The 23,475-nt window shown below is 35.6% G+C and overlaps 1 protein-coding gene across 2 annotated transcripts in view; it reads right to left on the reverse strand.

The window, feature by feature from the left end:
* Nucleotides 1-575: 575 nt before the first annotated feature.
* UBQLN1 (ubiquilin 1) overlaps nucleotides 576-23,475 on the reverse strand; it is a 45,608-nt gene continuing 22,708 nt past the window's right edge. The window contains exons 2-11 of one of the 2 annotated variants that reach the window (XM_024753776.1): nucleotides 21,003-21,154; nucleotides 19,795-19,910; nucleotides 15,338-15,600; nucleotides 14,708-14,866; nucleotides 14,301-14,535; nucleotides 8,696-8,838; nucleotides 5,689-5,772; nucleotides 4,367-4,482; nucleotides 3,941-4,109; nucleotides 576-2,573 (exon numbers count right to left, since the gene is read on the reverse strand). In XM_024753776.1, the coding sequence (XP_024609544.1) occupies nucleotides 2,421-2,573; nucleotides 3,941-4,109; nucleotides 4,367-4,482; nucleotides 5,689-5,772; nucleotides 8,696-8,838; nucleotides 14,301-14,535; nucleotides 14,708-14,866; nucleotides 15,338-15,600; nucleotides 19,795-19,910; nucleotides 21,003-21,154 (1,590 nt within the window). In that variant the 3' untranslated portion in view covers nucleotides 576-2,420. The remainder of the gene's footprint in view (nucleotides 2,574-3,940; nucleotides 4,110-4,366; nucleotides 4,483-5,688; nucleotides 5,773-8,695; nucleotides 8,839-14,300; nucleotides 14,536-14,707; nucleotides 14,867-15,337; nucleotides 15,601-19,794; nucleotides 19,911-21,002; nucleotides 21,155-23,475) is intronic. The other variant, XM_024753777.1, reaches the window with a different exon arrangement.

Below are 23,475 nucleotides of genomic sequence, written 5' to 3' on the forward strand. Positions count from 1 at the left end.
ACTTTGTTTAGGATCACAAATATTCCACCTGGGAAATAAAATCCTGAAATGTTATTTTCACCACTCTATTCTTTATTCATTTTGTAATAACCCCATACAAGAACAATTTAAGTCTATATTATTTCAAGAGTTTTTTTTAATGCTTTTGAGAATTTTACGTATTTTGAACTCCTGAACTAAGATAAACATATTAGAAACAAACAAACAAACAACAAAAATCACACCAGAGCAACAACTAAAAGGTACTTAAGAGATCACCCAGTTGGGTGTGCCGCACAGGCCTTACCACCACTTTCAGTGAAGAAATCATGATGTCCTGACTCAAAAATAACTAGTCAAGTACCAAAAAGAGCAAGCAAAGCCCAGGCCACCTGACTTCCCAGCTGGCTCTCTTTTTAACACACAATATAGTATATATGCACATATTTTGATTGAGGAAACAAGAAGTTAATGAAAAATAATCTCAAGTGTAATAGAATCAGGTAAACCAACTCCAATAGTCTTTAAAAGACATGGTTAGAGAAAGTAAACTGAAGACACCTTTTTCTTTCTACAAAAAAGGCAAGACAAACAAGTGTAAAAGCTAGAGATTTATTGTTATTTTGTGATTAATAAATTGTCAAATTGGTTATGACACTATCCCACACTGTATACCACCATATTCGCCAGTACAAAAGTTTTTAAACCATACTGAGGCATAAGGCAGAGAGAGCAGACACATGAATATCATCCTTAACAACTTCCTCTTAGCCATGCCTCCATCTTGACCTTTGTACATGTTTTTTTCCAGGGGAAAGTGTCAGAACAGTGCATGAAATGGTGGGCAACCTGCCTCTTTACCTTTTTTAATAGCAAGCAAACTTACAGAAGTAATGGAATTCAACTTGTATTTCCCCTTGATTTTACTGGTCTGAATTCACTTTAGGTTACTTTAACATCCTTTAACTGTACATGAGAGAATATAATGACCTAAGAGAATACTGAACCAGAGTCAGCCAAATACATTACTGACCCCAAAGTTATGTTTTAATTGGTCCTAAAGGAATGTACCACCCCAATAGTTTGAGAGTTAGGCAAACAGAATTTCTTTGGGGAGGGAAGAAAAAAGCTGTGGAACAGCCAAATGTACTCAACATTGTTAAAACGGCTCTTTGTTTTCACCCCTGAAAGATACTTCTTTACTACACTATATGCACAGAAATCCTAACAGAATCTTGGTTGCCAGTATTATTCAGGCTGGCCCAATCCAGGATAGATCCCCACCCCACCCCCAAAATTCCCCTCTCTCAGGCTCTGAAAAGCACAATATTTAACTATTTCTTAATAGAACTACCAAAACACTTCAGAAACAAGTGGCTCACAAATCATTTTAAATTCATGTATTGCCTGTGCATAAGAAAAATGATAAACCCAGAAGACAGTTCTATTTTTATATGGCAATTAAAAATAACTGAAACATCAAGACACTTTCAGTGAAAGCAACATTTCAATTACAAATTGTAATGCCTGTTAAACTACCTATGGGAGAAGCTGAAAAGTCCTAGGCAAATGCACTTTTGGGTTATACTACAGTGCTCCTTCAGTATGCACAAAGATTAAGGTAATTTACAGTCAATCTGTGAATGTTGAGACAATGTTACATCATCTTGTCTGTACAATTAAATGTCCTTAAAGAGATAACCAGAATCAGCTTTTCTACTATATTTTCAACAAACCTGACTAACCGGTACTTTTGCTGAGATGTGTATCAAAGATGCTGTAAGATTCTACACAATCAGGAAATACTCAGCTTTAAAGTATTTCCTTATCTTCACTTTTTTGGTTACAGATGTTTTTGCTCAGATGATCTATTGCAATATGTTTCTAGAAATGCAGTCCCAAATGTGCATACACATTCTGTATACAAATAAAGCAAAAACTGTCAGTAGTATAAATCTTACAGCATTTTTGTTTGCAAAACTACATGCCAAAGTCACAATAAGCAATATTGTACCACAAATTACAAAGCGCAAATGATTTGCTTCTTTTTAATGCTTTTATTCTACATAAATTACTACCATAGGCTAATGTTTAAAAAGCAAATAAACTGGACAGATGCAGGACAAAAATCTGTTCACCCAACTATAAAAGGTGATATGTTTTTTAAAAATTACAATAAATGCAGAAGTGGTTGATGCATGCAGTAGCCTTAAATGAAAAAGCATTGATTCCCACTGTTCCAGGAAAAAACAAAAAACAAACAAACAAAAACACAGAGAAACCCACACATCTTACTGCACTCCACCTTAAAATGCATCATATTGCGTTTGTTTATAACAGCACAGAATTCCAGGAGTCAAAATGAAATAAAGCGGGTATTTTAAAGATTTAAGAGCCGTTATCAAAAATAAATTACATTTTTTCAAGATACAGAAATGCTGCTATGATGGTTGAGAGCCCAGTAACCTTTCAATAGCCGCATTGATATCACCTCCTGTGGCTATTAGCGCTTGCAAGTTTGCTTCACGGTTCAAAAATCCCATTGCACTGAGCTGTTCTAGTTGCTGCTGAAATCTGACTTCTGGATTCTGTAGCTGTTAAAGAAAAACAAACAAACAAACAAAAGCTCTAAGGAAAATCAGTCCATGTCACACCTAAATAATCTTAAAAATTTTAATTGCTTTTTAAAATAACATATGCTAGACTACTGAGCTATAAAAGAACTGGCCTCTCTAGAAACATATTCAACATATTTAAAAGTTCAATTAGCACTTTATTTTAAACAATCTAATTTATACCTAAACAATGATGTCAAAGATCATATAACTCTGCTTTAAAAAAAAAAAAAAGCTTAATAGACTTCAACCATTACTTAAGAAGCTCATGAACATATAGGCAAACTTTAAAAAGTATGTATGCAAATAGTTTAGAATTAGATCATTTATTTTGTAGCTACTGACCAATTGGGTAATTATAAAAGCCAGTGTCCTCATGTATAAAATTCTAAAGTTCTAAGGAGGCTTAGAATGTAGAATTAATTTCTGTATCAGCCAATCAAGTCTTGAGAAAAGAGTTCCAGTTTCACATGCACAGACTACACTTCTGACTGTTCAGCTCCACCTCCTTTTCAGAAATGATGTAAGACAAAAATACATAAATGATCACTCAATTCTGGGCAACCTGATAATGGCGAGGCCTGTAGATTGTTCAACTTAGATAACAATTTGGCCTAATACATGAAATCGTTTTTTCTTATTAATTCCAAGAATATTTACTGAGCCAGAAGTTATGCTAGGTATCGGAAGTACAAATTCTTTATAAGATAAAACTCTGACCTGTTTTTATTGTATTTAATAAGGCTTAAAATAAAAAAAACTATGCTGTATTTTCACCACATAGAAGTTTAAGGACAATCTACTGTAATAGGTTTGAACTGGGAATCATAATGGCATATTCTTAGTAAATAAATGATTCCAGATGCAAGAATATTAGGCATTCACATTTTTTAGCCATATCTGTGAGGTGTATATATGTAACAAAAGTTACCACAGGAGGCAGTAGTGGGTGGGGTGAGGTAGTTAGGAATTCTTTTACATCCAAGTACAAAGATTAGATAGAATTCAGGAGATACTGAGAATAACCAAGTTTCTATTCTTCCCTGACAAACTTTTATAAAATATAACCTATTTCAAATAATTTTCAAACAGGGACTGCAAAAAAGAATGCATTTTTAAAGGCAACTTTCAAAAATTAAGGCAAAGCATTTCTTCCCTTCAACTGTAACGTTTCCTTTAGTGTCCAATACAGTACCAAAGTTAACCATTTTTGTAATGCCTGTTTTTTAGAATCAATTAAGATTGCACTTTTCATTACAGGCTAAACCAAAAAGATGGCCACCTTCTTTTCTTTTCTTGAAATTTCTAAATTTCTAACATTAAGAAGAGCAGAAAAGAATCATTACCTGAGGATTCACTCCAGCAAGAGCCTGTAGCATTTGTTGGATAAACTGCTGGTGTCCAGATTCGGTGGTTCCTGCTGTGGGACTTGGGTTTTCACCAGACGCAGAATTAGAGCCACTGGTTCCTGAAGAGCCTCCAGTGCTTCCTAATGCCCCCAGGCCAGGAGTAAACCTAGAAAAAGCGTAAATTGTTAGTAAACCTAAACTCCTGCAAAACAAGAGGCCAGACCAGGCCAGCTGATGGTAAATCAGTTACATTTCAACACAGTATTAGCCAAGTTATCTTCTTAAAATAACCATTTTTAACTTTGAAAACTCTGTCTTAAATAAAACAATCTCAACCAAAAAAAGGCACGATGGCATTAAGTCTGAAATTCTCAGAGAAAAAAAACATCATGCACTTTCATAATCTTCCCCAAACAAACGTACCCTGGGATGAGGCCGGGGGCTTCAGTCGCTAAGGTCTGCAAACCCTGCTGAATCTGTAACAAGGCCTGCATTGCTCTAGGGTTTGACATTGCTGATAACGTATCAGGATTCTGCATCTAAGGAGGAAAGAAAACCAGTGGTTACGAGGGAATTAAAGTCAGTGAAGGTAAAATTTAAATGTTTTCTTTGCTACACTTCCTGAGAAAATCTAATACCTTACTCCTAGACACTGTGAATCCATTATTTCTTTCCCAAAATAAACACAAGCACCTCCTCTTTGACAGCAATCTAGTGTGCAAATCGTTACTTGACCTCCTCCCAAGTCCATCATGAAAGCCATTTTTCATAATGAAAGACAATCAGGAGCTCCTCTGGAAGCCACAGCTGTTCCCCATTTACCAACAGATAAAAGTATTATTTCTGAGAGACAACCTCCAAAAGCACAGTTTATATAACATGGTAATAATGGTGAAAGCCACATATTCCTCCTGACCAAGTGTTATCCGTTGCTGATGTAACAATTTTACCAGATACACTCTAAAACAATAGTTCCAAAGGTGAAGTTAATACATGTGTCCGGTTCAGCTTCCCTACTTCCAAATATACACCACATGACTAACCAAAAAAGATAGGCTTCCATCATTACAACAGATCAAGGACACTAACCTTGGATTATGGTTTACAGGCCTGAGGATCATTTGCATAATATTTAAAATCCCTCCCTAGAACTACCAGTTTCAAAATGCCAAGACTGACTTCTCTTCTTTTTAAATAATAAAATTACCATGGCCATCTCAAGTACTTTTCTAATAATAAAACCTTCTTTATATGACAACACCGACAATTTTAATCTTGCTAATTCGAGTTTGAGGAATGAGATCTACCCCTTGGAAAACAGGCATTCTATTAATTTGGAGTACCTGAAACATTACAAAGAAATCAAACATGTAAAATAGGATAGGGTAGCTCTTTCCTGTTCCTAGAGATTAGTTAAACCATAAAGTGTAACATGACAATGAAGCACTTCAAAGTTAGTAAAGTGAAAGGAAATGGTTTATGGTATTAACGAAGCATTCAAAATCCTAAATCCTCAAAAGCAAAAACCAAATGGTCCTTTCCTCAGAATTTATATTTAAAAAATATAAGCAAAAGTTCAGCAGTGAAATGGGGCTCAATTAAGATCAAGCTGAATTCTCTGCAAATTGACAGCAGACTGTATTCTACATTTTGCTATCAGCCAGAGAAAAGCAAGGAAAATGTTTATCACCAAACTTTTTCAAGCAAATCATTACCGAAGATAGCTAGCATCTTTTCTTACTCACTTGTTGGAGGAAAGTTGGGAGCTGTTGTCTCATTTGTTCTTGAAGCTGAGGATTTCCAGCAAATAGGGGATTATTCAGCATCATCTATGGGGCAAGTGTTCAAACAATTTTAACTGGAAATATCTGAAACAAGTAATGTACCTTGTTTAATAGTCTATCTTCCCCCAAGTGCCTAATCTGGCACTTAACAGGGAGGAAGGTAGAACATGAATAAAAAAGGGAAGATACTGTCCACAAAAGGGATTGCCAAAACAACAAAAACAAAAACGAGGCATCTTCTCTCTCAATGGGAATGGTGATTATGATAATGACATGCAATATCCTAAAAAATAAAAGCAACCATTTCTTTGACTTTTCCTTAAGGTGAATATTTGCCCTTGAAAGAAAAATGGGAGTAACTGGCATTCATGAAGATATATTTTCTGCTACACTGACAGAACAAACATAAGCATCAATACATGAAACTATACATGGCTTGCACAGACACCTCAACACACAAGTGGCAAGCACAGAGAAAATCCACATCTGGAACTGCTATATCTACCTGCCTACTGCAAAACAGATAATATTAGGTCCAGAAAAATAACACCGCAGAACAGCAACCAACTTGCCAGAGAAATGGAGCTGCTAGGTAAATATAAGCCTAGGACTAGCACCGATAGATCTCTGGGGATAAAGTATTAAAATGCTTTAAAAAGACCTTAAAAGATGTAAATCCATTTGAGAACACGAAGATTAGCCTCTGGATTTCACCTCACTACCACCACAGATGAGAAAAATGGCATGCCTCCTAACCTTCAAATGGGTGTTAAGAGTTAAAAAGTCAGGGTCAATATTAACATGATGTTGTATACCTGAAAATAAGATTACAATACACGATCAGCATAACCAGAAACTAGTAAATTCTCATAGCTTCAAAAAAGACAAATTTTTATATCAGCTTCCCCAGATGGAGTGAAAAGTCAACTAACAATGATTTACTGATAGCCTATTTACCAGTCCACATCCAAAGTCTGGGGGGGGGTGGGGGATGATCCTTGCCCTCAAGTAATTAACTATATTTGAGAGAAATTATATGTTAACTACTAGAAGTAGAGAGAATTCTTCCCTCCCTCCTTTAGTTTATCAATTGTTGCAAAGTAGATTAATTTCAACAAAATAAAGTAGGAAGAAGTCAGACAATGTTTTATGGATATACAGCATTTATTTCAAAGTGACCAATAAGTTCACAGTAAATAAAGTAAAACCTACTTGAGACCAACAAACCTGCTTAACGGCTCCAGTCAAATATTTTTTATTATGAACATATATCAATAAAGTTATCACATTTATCTTTCAGGATTCATGTTATTTGAACAAGTGTGTCATCTTAAACTGATTCATTCCTTCTCAGAAAATTGTATCTCGTTTGATTAGGATATTTCTCCTAACGTACCTGACCGTATATAACAACAGTTTTTACAATCAGACTTCTTTGAATACTTAAAAATCAAAATCAGAATAGAGAAACTACAAACTTTGATCTGCTGGTAACCAAAGTACATTGTAAGCATTTCTAACAACTGTCTATAATAAAGGACGATTCATATCTAGCTTTCTTTTGCCAACATTTTGTTTTAGAGTAAAAAAGCAGCATACAAAAGTGCTCAATCACTTTATAAATGTAAAATTGTTAAATAGCCGGGAATGTGCTTGTTAAAGTCAAAATTTTAAAGCAAGACGAACATTTAATGCTTATTATTAATTAGCTAAATATACATTTAAAACCATACAAATAGGATCACTCTGCATACATATTTTCCATTTATTTTAAACAAAAGTACTATCACAGTAAGTTGAAGCATTTAATAGTAATAACTGAGTCTAATAATTTTCTTATGAATAAAACAGTATTTCATAAAACGTACCTACAATATACAAAATTTAAAGTATACAAAAAATTTATCTAAAATATCCTTACTTCCAATTTTACAAATTTTAAGAGGACAGAAGCTGTTGCTGAGGATTGCAACTCAAAGGTATCTACTATATACTTGAATCAACATGGTTCCAAATTTTAGAAGTATAAAAACTGTTTCATTTGACATAATGAAGAAAGTGATTAACTTTAAAAGCTTTTAAAATTCTGGAAATGGAAAGTGACTATAAAGGAAACTATTTCAAATTCCCAACATTCCACAGAAGGGAAGCCATTCTTAATAAATAGCAAATACAAATCACAGATGATCAAGGTTTAGTTCACATTCTCCAAGGTTTTTCAAGCCCAATGGTTCTTAACTCTATGGGTATATCAGAATCACCTAGGGAACTTGGGGGAAAAAAAATTCAATACAGTTATACCAAAATCTCTCAGGACAGGGCTAAGAATTTTTTTTTTTTTAATTTTAAAGTTCCCAAGGTCATTCTAAATGTCAAGCTAGGGTTGAGATCCACTCATTTTTTTTAGTTATGGTCTGTTCAGAAACAAGTTAGAAAATGAATTATTTAATAAAGGACCAGTATACTAACTTTGGGTGGAGATCTGTAACGGAAAGAATGAGAATACTGTTCCCACAAATCTCTCTTCACCAATAGTAAACAATTTCAGGCTATTTTATAACTGCCATTTTGAACATGACTATTATTCAGAATCTAATAAATAAAAGTATCAAATGTATTAACACTTCTAAATCACCTTCAAGATTTACCTTACACTAAAGAATAGGCTTCAAAAGGGAGACCAATTCAAAACTTTTGTATTCATCTCCTATATCAACATATGTAGATACAAACTAAACCTGCACTTCTTTCTGAAGGGAGTGAACAGCGGAAATGAAGCTGTTTTAATTATATTGTGAAGTATTAATTTACTGTAAAGAAACAAACTGTCCAAAAAATTCGAGATGCAGTTTGCATACTTTTCTAGTGTGTTAAGGCAGCACACACAAATGTGCCAAAATCACAATTATTTGATTAGGCCACTTCAATACACAGTGCTCAGTCCTTTATAATACAATTATAAACTCACCTGTGCAGCAAGGTCAGGGTTCTGGCTTAGTGACTGCATCATGCTTCTCATGTAGGGGGCAGACAACATGTTTTGCATAAGTTGTGGGTTTTCAGTTATTTGTTGCAACAAGCTCTGCATTCCTGGTGTGTTGAACATACTAGCTGAAAGTTTGTTTAGAAAAAAAAAAAAAAAGACATTTTATCAAGGAAAAGATACATAAAAGAAAGTTTTAAAACACATATACTGTGCATAATTTTAGCAACTGCAGATAAATACACATATTACTTATCAATTGAACTAAGAAAGAATTCTAAAACTAAGATCTCCAAAACTACACGCCCAACATATACCAATAAAGGAGGGTTTATGGACTTTAAACATTCTGGTTGCATTTATAGGAAAATCACATCTTATGGAAAGGCTAGGTTCTAAAAAATCAATTTAAAGCAAAAATTTGATATGGTAAAAATTACTGAAAAAAACCTCATTAAGTGAAGAAGTCTGAGCCAACTTTTCCTCCAGGATCGCTTAATTAGAATCATATTCAGCACTCAATATATGTTCCCACTTAAGAAAGAAGGAAGCCTTCTCGCCCAGGCCTCCACCCCATTTTCACTGACTCCTGGCACTCAATGAATTCAACCCCAAATTAAGGGAGCTGCTTCTTACTTCAGTTTCCCCATCTGTAAAATGGGGTAAACAGTATCTACCTGATAGAGTGGTTTTTACAATTAAATTAACGTGTAGATGCTTGTTACTATTATTCTTTTTTGTAGACAGCTATAGCTAAATTTACGTGAATTCAATGTTCTTTGAAAACTAATTAATTTGTTCCACATATATCCAGATTTTCACCTGCTGGCTAGATATACTCAAACTCAAGTAAACTTACAACTGATTAGCTTTTTCATTTCCCTTCTGTTCTTATTCCACCCAGTGTAGTTTAATGGGCTCAAAACATTTGACTCTTCCAGCTTACCTTTCTAGTTTATTATAATTCTGCTCTTTTTCTGTAATAATTTTTGCTTTTCCTATTCTCTCATGTTATTTCAATTTAGGTTTCTTCCCCCCACATCCTAGAGTCCAAGGATATTCAAAGATAGCTGATAAACATAGCCTGCAGGGCAAATATGGCCCATGACCTGTTTTTGTACAGCCCATGAGCTAAAAATGGTTTTACATTTTTAAATGGTTGAAAAAATAATAATGATAAAATCTGAAAACTGTATGAAATGCAAACTTCAAGATCCGTAAGTAACATTTTATTGGAACATAGTCATGCTCCCTCATTTATTATCTATAGCTGCCTCTGCACTACAAAAGCAGAGTCGTTTCGACAGAGGCTCCACATGGCACTATCATACTGCTCTATACTGCTGTTCAGCATACCACAAATCAGTGAGTCAGTTATACCTCATGCCATACAAATCACTGTAGCATGCTGTTATTTCTTTTTTCATTACCACTGCATACCAATTATGTCAGAACAAGAAGAAAAAGGGGAGAATTGGACTATGAATGCCCTGCTTTTAAGGCACAGAAGAATATGGATTACTTTATCTAATGAGATGGCAAAACTGTATTTACTATGCAATGACACTGAAAGAATACAATACACTTCAACACTGCTACAACACTTATCACAGTATTCCCAACTCACAGTAAAGTGAGAAAAATACAAAATCTAAAATACAATTATCTCATCATAGCCAAACTGCTTCACAAAAATAAAAAATGAAAATAAGGCTGCAACCAAAGTTAGGTTCCCAAATGGTTCTTTTGTTAGCCAAGCAAGGAAAGCAGTACACTAGTGGTGATTAATTACCATGATTATTTAAATCTTGACTGCGGCAGCCAAATAAATGTGTCCACAGAAAATAAACTTGAGACCATTAGCATTTCAAGGAAAACAGTTTCTCAAGAGTTAAAGGACACTGGGCTCTACATCAATAATCAATTAAAAAACAATGCAGGGACTTCCCTGGTGGTCCAGTGGTTAAGACTCTGTCCTCCCAATGCAGGGGGCCTGGGTTGGATCCCTGCTCAGGTAACTAGATCCTGCATGCTACAACAAAGATCCCACACGTGGCAATGAAGATCCCACGTGCCACAACTAAGACCTGGCGCAGCCAAATAAATAAATATATTTTTTAAAATTATACAGAATATGAAACTACATAATTTTTTTAAAATGAAAATTATTTTGAGTAGTATTCCTTGCTTCTTGACAAATGTTACTGATACTGCTCAGTTCTTGTATTTGAGGAGTCAATGTCAAGTTTGAAGTAACTGAAAAATTAATTTTTATAAACAGTCTGCATGGACTAACAGGCAAAAACTATTTTCAAAGTTGAGAGAACACTCATTTGGTACAACCTGAGGGAGAATCTGCTCAGATGTGCTACATCTGATGATGATAAAAACACATGTGGAGTATTAAAAGAATTACCTGGACAAAGATATAATGCTTATAAAGTATTTTTAATGCTTATAAGTATTTAAATGCTTATAAGGTATTTGAAGACTATAGTTAATCACTGTCTTATTCATCAGCAGGTACTCTGGAACATATTTTGAACTTTCACGTTATTCAACTGGTAAGAGTATCAATGATGAACTTCACTTCACTCCGGTGAACTCAGCCATAGTCAATATCATGAACTTTTGTCAGAAATATGCTGACTTGCCCAAACAGCAGTTTGACGGCTTAACAGAGGTCAAGTTTTCTGGTTTTGTTTGTTTGTGTTTAAAGAGATAAAGTTTTACTGCCATTTTTTTTAGCTCAGAGCTAAGACTGAAATTCTTCTGAACCACTCGACCACCATTATCAAACAATAAATAAATGACTTTGGAAATTACCTTTTGCTAAAGACTTGGTAATGTTTCTCAATGAATTCCCAAAAATTACAAGGCAAAACAGCATTTATACGCCAAACTCATACTGTGGTTAAGTCATTCTGACAACAAATGAAATTGTTTGAATCACAGGCAATGTCAGGCTGCTTTATACATTCTCGTGCTGTCAAGTTAAAACAAGCAGCAAGTTCTCCATTCCCACAAATGTGCAGTAAAGATAGTTTTGAGCTCACAGTATTGTTCCAACAGCATTTTTTGGACCTCAGTGCAAGTGCAAAGAAATATCCACATTTTAAAATTCATTTAATTGTATAATTGAGGCACTAACACCTAATCTTCAATTGGAAGTGATTAATCTGTCATGACATGCTAAAAGCCAAAAAGAATCTAACAGAATCCTATAAATGCTTTCCAACTGATGAATATGCTACTGTAATAATATATTTTGGGAATGAACACACATTTGAATGAAATAAGTAAAATCTCATTACCTATCAGTATTACCAGATGAACATCTGCGAATGATTTGCAATTGACAAAAGGAAACACTGTGAACATCAATTAAGCAAAATGTCATCCCTAAAAAGAATTCCATTCCTATCATTAGTTGTTATGTGTAAGAAAATGTTATACCCAATTATTATTACATTTTTAACTCCATCAATAAAAGAACTTGTGGAACTTTGCTTTCTCTCGTAATGTAATACTTCTTTTTTTTTTTTTTGGCCACGCCACATGGCTTGCGGGATCCTCATTCTCTGACCAGGGATCAAACCCACGCTCTAGGCAGTGAAAACATGGAGTCCTGGGCTTCCCTGGTGGTGCAGTGGTTGAGAGTCCGCCTTCCAATGCAGGGGACACAGGTTCGTGCCCCGGTGCGGGAGGATCCCACATGCCGCGGAGCGGCTGGGCCCGTGAGCCATGGCTGCTGGGCCTGCGCGTCCGGAGCCTGTGCTCCGCAACAGGAGAGGCCACAACAGTGAGAGGCCCACGTACCACACACACACACACACAAAAAACATGGAGTCCTAACCATTGGACCACTGGGGAATTCCCTTCATAATGTGATATTCTTGATTTTGCCTCTTGGCCTGCAAAGCCTAAAGTATTATATCCCTTTGCAGAAAAAATTTGCTGACCCCTGCTCTAAGATTTCCTCACCGTCCAGAGTGAGCACTTACAGGGCAAAAGAAGAGTCACAAATTTCACCTTTCAGGTATATGAGGTGTACTTATGAATATATATGCATACCTAACTAACTTCGAAGAGTTGAGTAAACATTATAATAGTAAAAAAATATAATAAGAATGTTAAGCCATCAGGGTACATTCGTTCTTGTTGTTTCTTATTTTCCTTTGATGGAAATATTAACATGAAATCTTAAATACTGTATCAAGCCATTAAATAAAAAATCTGAGTAAGAAGTTGCAAAACCATTTTTTGTTTGTAAGACAAAGTTGTTACTACAGACACCACGCTACAGTAAAAAAAAAACAATTCGCCTATCAGTGGGGAAACCCAATTAAACCTTTGTTGTCTCTGCTCTTAGACCTCTAAAATGTGAATAAAGCATCTCTCTCATAAGTCTGTCAATAAGAATCAAATAAGCATTAAGTAAAATCAGAACAGGATAATTCTTTTCCTTGTTTTAAACATGGTATTATCTGGATGTTTAGACTTATCGCAGTGATCATTTTGTAATCTATATAAATATTGTATCATTACATTTTACACCTGACACCTGAAGCTAATACGTTATATGTCAATCATACCTTAATTTTTTTAAATGGTATTAAATTTTTATAAAAAGATTTTGTATTTTATCCAAAAACCTGATGATATCCACTGTATTCTATAAAGGAATATATACTACGGTGACCATTCTGATTATTTCCTCTCAGTAGTGAATTTTTTTAAATTCCTCATCCAGCATCTCATTTTTCTATTTCCTCTGCCAAAACATAGGTATCCTTTTAAACATACCTAATCACTCTCACCTTAGGGACATGGCTCTGTGCTTTCATTTCTTCTCATTTAAATGCTAACTTTTAGGACTAAAATCATCATTCTGGCTACTGATTTTGGACCTAATTCTTAGCATGTTAAACATCTAAATAGTTGAAAAGGATATCCACTTACTGAGTCTGGTCTACAGAAAAATGACCAAAAGTAAATTCCTAACCTGCTCACACATCAGAATCTCTAGTAACTTTACACAAACACAGATCTTAAACTCCACTGTGGCAGATTCTGATCCTTAAGGTCTGAGGTTAAGACTTAGAAATCTGATTTTTAAACAAAACTGGCAGGTACTCTGATGCAGCTAGTTTAGTCCTGGTATCAGGAGTGGATACCCATTGTTTTCTATAAAAGAACACAAAACTGGACTAAAGCCAAGGAAAATGTGTCCCAGTGATTAAGTACACAGGTAACTGTGTTACCCCTACACTTCAGTTTTCCTATGCTGTTGAAAGGAGAAGACAACCCACTTCTCCCAAACCATCTTATGAGAAGAGAAAACCACACAACTGCCTCTGGAAACCTTCAAGTAACCTCATGCACTAAAATGCACACAAGTGATTAACACTATTATGTATTTAAAGCATCCTTAAAAAACAAAAAAAGCACCTTGCAACATGAAAAGATAGTTCACAAAAGTTGTTCCTCATACACACACAAAAGCACTACGGATAACAGTATAAGATATGTTTTCATTGTCCGAATAAGTGAGAACAAAGGGAAAAAGTATCAGTTGTTATGAGCATACCTCCTACTCCAGGCCCCAAATTTGGCACAGTAGAACTCTGCCCGGCAGTGCCACTGGCAGCACCACTACTAGTGCCCCCCACGGCACTGGTGGTGCCACTGGAAGCTGATGAACTCTGAGAAGCCTGTGGAGCCCATGGATTGGGTAATGGATCTCTATTTTCTGTACGGGAAGGTTGACTACCTTCACCTGAGGATGTATTGCTCACTAAGGAAGCAAACGGATTGCCACCAAACTGTAATAAAAGACACAAAAATTATAAAGAATAAGCTTTTGTTTTAAGTAACAGATATGGAACTCTTTGTTAATGAAAATTGCATTTCTGCATATAAAGGCAACCCTCAACCACACACATATTTATGTTAAAACAGGAGCCTTGGCCTGAGCCTCAGAGCCTGTGTTATTACCTGTTCTTGTGCAGCACTCAGCATTGGTTCCTGAATATCTGTGTACATGCGCCGTAAAGCATTATATCCCCCCGGGATGCTTTCCAGGTTGCTCAAAGCTCGGTCCTGGTTTCTCATCATTTCCTGCATCATTGCTGGATTCCTAGCAAGTTCCAATGTCTAAGAAAAAGATTTCCGGGGGGGGGGAAAAGGTGCTGAAATACACATGAACTATTTTAGCTATTAACTGCCACAGTTAATTTCATAAGTTTTCTAATTCTATGAATTAGCAATCTTCAATATTTAAATCAGAAAATTATTCTGAATAATTCCTGTTGGAAATCACCTCAAAAAGCTAACATTCAAATAACATCAAAAGAGAAGCACTTTGCTATGCATGACTGTCCATCTCTTGAACTGGACTCTTTTTATTTCTTAAATCTGCAAAATAACTATTTAGAAAAATCTTTAAAATACAGCATAAAATTCAAAGTTCAAATAGTTCGAATTACAGCTTTGTTGAGTTTTCCTGAACAAGGATTAGGAATTTTTTTTTTTAGCTTATAAATATGGCAAGCTCTTTAAATACAGAAAATTAAATAGGAAGAAGTAAGTATATAATTTCTTAGCTAAATGAAACTTTCCACATACTTGTCTCATAATATCTGGATTATTCAGCATATGACTAATTTCTGGATTTCTCTGTATCAACTGCTGCATTTGTGGATTGGCCATAATTAACTGCCTCATCAGGTCAGGATTTGAAAGCATGCTCTGGACAAAGGGATTCTCCATGATCTGGACCATCATTTCAGGATTGGACATAAGTTGCCGCTGCATCTGGCTCTGTAGTTCAGAGAAGTTGGTAGTATTCAAACCCAAGCTACTCAGACCTGCAAGTCCTCCAAGCCCACCTAAGAAGATAAAGAGAAAAACACACATAAATGAAATTCAGAAGTTTTATCATTAATACGACTAGGCTAAAATATGAAGATGCAAAAATATTAACTGAATCAACAGCCTATTAACAGAAAACCATTCAGTTTAAAGCAAAAATAGAATTCCTATTACTTTCATAAGTACATGTTTAATTTCTATAATTCAGACTTGTAAAAAATGCACTCACTTTGATATTTAAGTATAAGTAATAAAACCAAATAAATATATATTTCCTATGTGTAGTATCATACAAAAATATATTTGGTCTTTGTCCCTGGTTCTAGGCACAGACCTCCTAAAACCCTTAGAATTTCCTGACTGAAGGGAATGTCTTTTGTTATTTGTAACAAGCCCCTTTGGATCACACTTCATTTATGCTAATGATGTTTCTTAGGGTGGAGCCCCTAGACAGCCTCAGGATGGGGTGGTCACCACAAAGACCAAGTGATTTGAGAGTTGGAACTTTCAGCCCCATCCAGGACTAGAAGAGGATATAGAGATGGAGTTCTGTGAAACTCTTGTGCAGTGAGGTTCAGAAGCTTCTGGGTTGGTGAACACATCTAGGTGCTATTAGGAGGACATGCCCAGAGAGGGCACAGAAGCTCCGCACTCTTCCCCCACCCCCCATGCCTTGCCCTATGCTTCTCTTCCACTTAGTTATTTCTGAGATGTATCCTTTATAATAAACTGGTACATTTAAGTAAAGTGTTTTCCTGAGTTCTGTGAGCCATTCTAGCAAATTACCAAACCTGATAAGGGGGTTGTGGGAACACCTGATTTAAAGCCTGCCAGTCAGAAGTACTGGTAGCCTGAGACCTGGACTGGTATCTGAAGTAGGAGCAGTCATGGGGGACTAAGTCCTTTAACTTGTGGGATCTGACACTAACTCCAAGTAGGCAGTGTCCAAATTGAACTACTGGATACCCACCCAGGCAGTGTTGGAGAACTGGCTGGTGTCAGAAACACACCCCGGAATATGTCCGCAAAGGAAGAAATGAAAAATATACAGATTATACTTCTAATAATCTCTTTCCAGAAGACTACTTTAAGTTTAGCAAGTAGAATTCACCCATGACTGGTTGGAACAGAGCTGCTGCCTATCATGAAAATAGATGTCTCTCTGCAGGAATTAAATCATGGAGAAACCTAACAGATCCAAGAGGATGATTAAGTGCTTATTGTAAAACTTTGTAAAATTATATAACCAGCCAAATGCATTCATTCCTCACTTACTGAGCACTGTGCTACATGCTGGGAATAAGGTGACAAGAAAGACACAAGTATACCCTCAGAACTCAATCTGGTGGGAAAGACTGACAAAGAAAACAAATGCAGAATAAGTACTTCAAAAGAGACATTCACAGGATATCACGATAATATAGTACCTAAGTGAAATGGCTGCTTTCCCACAAGATGACATTTAATGAACTTGGAAAATGAGTAAGTTGCAAGAAGTAGGGAGTGCTGGAAGATTTAATACTAGGCACAACAAACATTATATACAAAAGCACAGATATAAATGTGAGAATTGCTGTATTCTTGAAACCACAAACAATTCAGCATGACCAAAAGGGCAGACAGCAGTGCTCACCAAACATCTCACGTGCAGCATTCTATTTCATTTGCAGTTGGACAGGCCCATGTGACTAGTTATGGCCAAAGGATTGCAAGAAATGATGTGTGTCACTTCTGGCCCAAGTACAGAATACAAGGTCCAGCTTGGGACACTTTAGCTGTCTATTCTGCCACATTCCAAATGGTGCAGCTACAAGATGGCAGAATTCCATTAGCTTGAGTCCCTGAGAACTATGTAGATGGAGGCCTCACTGACCAGTGAAGAACATGAAGCACAAGCAAACTATTACATTTAGAATGAATAAACAACAAGGTCCTACTGTATAGCACAGGGAACCATACTGAATATCCTGTGATAAACCATAACGGAAAAGAATATAAAAAAATAATGTCTCTGTGTACAACTGAGTCACTTTGCTGTACAGCAGAGATTGGCACAGCACTGTAAATCAACTCTACTTCAATTAAATAAATTTTTTTTTTTAAATGAAGAATGAAGAAAAGCTTTAGAGCAAGAAATTAAGCTTGTGGTAATAAGCCACTGAGTTTGGGGTTATCTATTACCACAGGATTGCCTATCCTAACTAGTATAACTGTTGAGATACGGTAAGAAATGGGGATGGAGAGGTAGACGGGGACTACATCACAAAGTCTTGAAAGATTTTAAAAGCAAGACAGTCACTTAAGATATTCTAATAACAGTGTGGAAATGACACAGAGCAAACATTTTTAAAAGTTGAGGAGCTACATCAAGGAAGTAACAACAGAATAGAATAATTGCATGGGGTGGGATAGAGAAGATTTTATGGACTAAAAGATTTGGTTGGGGAGAGGTAGTAGTTTGAGACAAGATGATGAGTTTTTATATTTGTTTTGTTCTTCTTTGCTTTCTAAGGAGGCACATACAGGCTAACGGACTCAGAGAACATCAGGCAGTATCAAAGAGAGCTGAATACAAGGCAAGGAGTTCAGAAGTGATGTGGGCTGAGGTAAAGATCTGAGAGTCAACAAGTTATAGTTAGGATAATGTCACTTGGGGAAAATAGAGTAAAAGAAGAGAAGAAAAACAAGGCAGAACTCTGGGGAACAATACTAATATAAGGAATAGGAAGAAGAGACCCACACATGAGAGAGAAAAAAAGTGGTCAGAAAATTAACCAGGGAAAAAGAATATCAGGAATTAAAGAAAAAAAAATTTCAAGGAAAGACTGGTATGCATTGGAAGAGAGTGAATTAGATTTTAAATCACTTTCTTTTAATCTAAGTATCTAAAAATCTAAAAAAGTGTCCACTAAATTTGGCAAGCTAAGAGGTCAATGGTGACTATATCTAGGGAATTTTCAGTAAAGTGATGGGGACAAGAAATGGAGCACAGCAAACTTAGTGAAAGAGAAATATAGACAGAAAACAGAAAATGCCTTTTCCAAAGATAGCTGACAAAGGAAGCAAAAGAAAGGTGGTAGTGGGATTCTGTGGCTTTTAAACGTGGAATAGACCTTAACGAAAAGAGACAGCAAAAGAAAAGCTGAATATGTAGGGTAAGTGGAATAACTGATGGAGAAAAGTAACTAAGATAGGAGAGGGTGGGAATGAGATAAGAAATGAAGAGACTAGGGAGATGTATGGCCTCAGACAAATTAACTAAAAGCCTCCGTGGGCTTCAATTTCTTTGCCTATAAAATGAGGGAAGAGGGGAGAGACTTACCTCAAAAACACCTTTCATGAGTCCGAACACTAAACAATTTCATCCTAATCTCTCTAGATTGTTCATGTTAATAATTTTGCCATCTAAAACTCATCTGCTTCAACCAAAAGAGACACATTTAACCCAAGATCATTTTAAAAAATAAGAGCATCAAGCATTTAAAAAAAGGCAAATGTGAATCCATGCCATTACTAAAAAACTTTTTCTGGAAGAGGTGGAAGGTTTGATCCTCGATATGTGAAAACTGTACATATTTTTTTAAATGTCATTTCAAGGTACTATACTTGTCATACAACTTCGGAACTGAAAGAAGCATTAAGCCATTTATCTACCTAGTTCAACTTTTGTTAGCTTCAGACCACTCTTTTCCCAAAAAAATACTCCCAAAGAACCTCAGTGTAAAAACTGATATAAGAAAACAATTGATAGTTTTAGCTGATGCAGAAGATTCTTAACCACTGGGCTTGCTCCCAGGCCCAGGCCTTTTTGTGCACATTCAGAACAGTTAGGAAATCACTAATGCAATCTGATCCCTTCATTTTACAAACAAGAAAATTGTGTTCAGGGGGTTAGCTTATGATCAACAACTAGCTAATCCTCTCCAGAGTCAATTATGTGGTGGTCGGATCAGGTATACATACATTTCATTATTGAAAAGAAATGTGTCACTTACTGACCACTTATTATATGTAAATGTAAGCTAAGCAAGTACATCTGTATTTCCAACTACTACTCCCTTAATACCTACAACTACAGAAATAAGCTATACAAGTTTTTGTTTTCATTGCTAAAGTGACTTAACGTTTAATTCTATCATTTTATTTAAAACTACCCTGGGGGGAAGGAAGTTTTTAAAAAATCCTTATAAAAAATGACTAAAGATACTTACCTAAACCAAAAGGGTTGCTAGTGGCAGAACCAGATGTGGAGTTACTATTAGGAGCTGATGATGCAGTAGCATTGCTTCCACTGGTGTTTGTTTGCTGAGCTGAATGATCCTGAGGCCTAGGAAAAATAATTATATCATGGTATAAACACTGGAGCTAATTATTTCAAAAGAACCTCTGGAACTCCAATATGCAGAAATAAAGTTTAAGTTTTCAGAACAACTCAAATTATCATAGAGTAAATACCCTGAAATAACTAAGCACTAGGAACACAAATATAAAGAAACATAGTGAAACCCCACAAAATCCAAACTATATTTCAACTGCCCTTCCTGAAGTATACTGTCATAAATATTTTATTACTTTCAATCATACTGATTACGTAAGAGAGGGAGACAGGTCACCTCACAGAAGAGAATCAATGACTGGTCACAATCACAAAGCTTGACTATATAAGCTACTTTTTATCTACCCCTTTCTAAGTTCTTGAGGGTTGGGGGGGCACTTTTACTCAGAAACTAAAAAAGTTAAAAGTAAAAAATAAAGAGAGACTTCACCAAAAGAAGGCTGAGAAATCAATACAAGTAATAACTGATTATTACTTAATATCCTTAAGTAAAAAGTAAGGAGAGTTTATTGGAAACCCATTCCATGTGACACCAGTTAAGAGTTCTGAATCTCATTTCATCTGAATGATGATAAAATACCATATCTAAATAAGTCTAAGGGAGCTCTAGGAGCTCTTTCACTAAGTATAAAATAATTTTAAGTGAAAAGAAAATATACCAATTTGATTGACGATATTTTTACTTAGTGGTACACAAATAAAGGTATCTCTTAAAAACTGAATGGTGCCTTAGATTTAATGAAACATGGTTACTAATTTGTGGTTTGCCAAGAAGATGAGTCACCCCTGATCTCTGTCCAAAAATCTCTCTAAACAAAAAACATAGCTAAAAACATTAATTTGCTTGTTTTGTAATTCAAATAATAACTCAATAATGATAAACCTTCTAAAATGAGATGTGTAAGCATTAGCATTACTGAATCATTAAAACATTTGCTATCTACGTGAGCAGCAAATAAATGAATTTTAATCCATTTACATATTAATGACAGAAAGCCATTTAAAGCCAAGACTGGTTATTTTTAAGAGAGAAATGTAAACGTTTATTCATGGTTTAAAGTTGAATGTCTTCTACAAACATACCTGTTTTGCGTTTTGATGACAAGGTGAACAGTAAGTCCATCGTGAATTCCATGCTGACTCAAAGTATCTTGATCTTTTAAAATTTTTCCAGCAAATATCAACACAAGTTGGTCGGTATGGGATTTAAAACGTTTAGAGATTTCTTCCTTGAACTAAATAAGATAAAATAAATATGTATTACGGATGTTTGTATAACATCATCTAGTCTAGTTTCTAGAAAAGTACCTCAAAAGAAGCCCCCACTACAGATACTGCAACAATTCAAATATAAAGACATAGTCTTTCTGTGTCCATATCTTGATCTTAGTGGGAAATGAGTGTTACCACCTCACTCATCTCTAATGCAAACATTTTATTATAGATGTACATATCCTATATTCAATCTTCTGCTAAGATCCAATAATTCACTTCTTTGTCATAGCCTTATTCTTTTTATATCAATGGTGCTAAACGTAGTTCAAGCCACACATAGCTCTTACCAAGTTTACAATAATCTTTTCCTCAGATTTCCATCTCAAATCCTGCTCCTTTCTAGTTCAATATAAAGAAAGCCAATTATACTGACTTTACGCCCCACCTCTTTCATTGAACATTTATTAACAAGCAGTATCATGCAGATGCAAAGATAGAAAGCAAAAGTCTTTCCCTGAAGGCGAGCAGTCAGTAAACCACAAAGTACAGAGGAAGCACAAAGGGTAGTTAGAGAAAGTTTTCCAGTGAAAACTAATTAGAAAGTAGCCAGGAAAACCTGAAGAAAGGCTTCCCAGGGACAAGAATAAAATGCAAAAACAGAGAATAGAAAAGAGTGTCATACTATAAGAAAGGCTTACTTATTCTACACTAGATCAGTTTCTCAAACCTTCATCAAAATCACCTGTATACTTAGGTTTTTTTACTCCACTGTCAAAGTCAGGAAACCTCAGGGTGGTAAAGAAATTCAAAGAATCACATCTTACCCCAATGCCTTACAGACACCAATGCCCTACAGAAGTGGCTCTCGATAGATGATAGCATTATCGCCAAGACAATGTTTTGGAAATAAAAGGGGATATTTTTGGTTGTCACAGTAAGTGGAAAGACACAGTAAATGATATCTAACATTTTCTTGCAGGGGCAGGAGGGGAGATGAAGAGGAATACAAATATAAAGCAAGATAGGCCATATGTCAATCACTGTTGAAAATGAGAGGTACACAAAAGTTCATCACATTCTACCTTTGTGTATAAATGAAATTTTCCATAATCAAGTTACAACATTCAATGTAACCAACTGGTTTTTTTAAAAATCATATAGATAATGCGAAATTATACCGCAGTAAATATTCTGAACCTTTTCCATCTGACTTTCCTTCATTTGAAAATATATGATAGAAAACCATAATTCAAAAAAACACATACACCCCAATGTTCACAGCAGCACTATTTACAACAGCCAGGACATGGAAGCAACCTAAATGCCCATCAACAGAGGAACAGATAAAGAAGATCTGGTACATATATACAACAAAATATTACTCAACTATAAAGAGGAATGAAATTGGGTCATTTATAGAGACATGGACAGACCTAAAAAGCATCATACAGAGTGAAGTAAGTCAGAAAAAGAAAAGCAAATATAATGACACATATACGTGGAATCTAGAAAAATGGTACAGATGATCTTATTTGCAAAGCAGAAACAGAGACACAGACATAGAGAACAAATGTATGGGGGAAAGGGGTGGGGTGGGAGGAATTGGGAATCGGATTGACACATATACATTATTGATACTATGTATAAAATAGACAATTGATAAGAACATACTGTACAGCACAGGGAACTCTACCTAATGCACTGTGGTAACCTAAATGGGAGGGAAGTCCAAAAGGGAGGGGATGTCTTTATGTGTATAGCTGATTCATTTGTTGTGCAGTGGAGGCTAGCACATTATAAAGCAACCATACTCCAATAAAAACTAATTTAAAAAGAAAGGAAATAAATGATATATAACCCTTTTACCTAAGGTAAGCAATTTCCAACAAGAAAAATATTTTTAAAGTACCATTAGCACAATATTCTATATAAAGAAGTAAGTCAAATCATGATTTAACCATTCTCCTATTATTAAACATCTCATTCTCCCTTTGGCAGCTATTAGAAATAGTCATAAGGTAACGAGCAGAACACACGTTTTTATAAGGACTGAATGAGAATGTATGTAAAATTCAAGCATCAGTCACATACATGGTGGTCAATAAATAGTAGCTACTACAATGCCAGCTCTTTTAATCCTGAGTAACTGAAGAGATGACTTTTTTTTTTTTTTTTGCGGTATGTGGGCCTCTCACTGTTGTGGCCTCTCCCGTTGCAGAGCACAGGCTCCGGATGCGCAGGCTCAGCGGCCATGGCTCACGGGCGCAGCCACTCCACGGCATGTGGGATCCTCCCAGACCGGGACACGAACCCGCGTCCCCTGCATCGGCAGGCAGACTCT

This window comes from Neophocaena asiaeorientalis, unplaced genomic scaffold (assembly GCF_003031525.2).
Source record: "Neophocaena asiaeorientalis asiaeorientalis breed wild unplaced genomic scaffold, Neophocaena_asiaeorientalis_V1.1 scaffold220, whole genome shotgun sequence".
Lineage (NCBI taxonomy): Eukaryota > Metazoa > Chordata > Mammalia > Artiodactyla > Phocoenidae > Neophocaena > Neophocaena asiaeorientalis.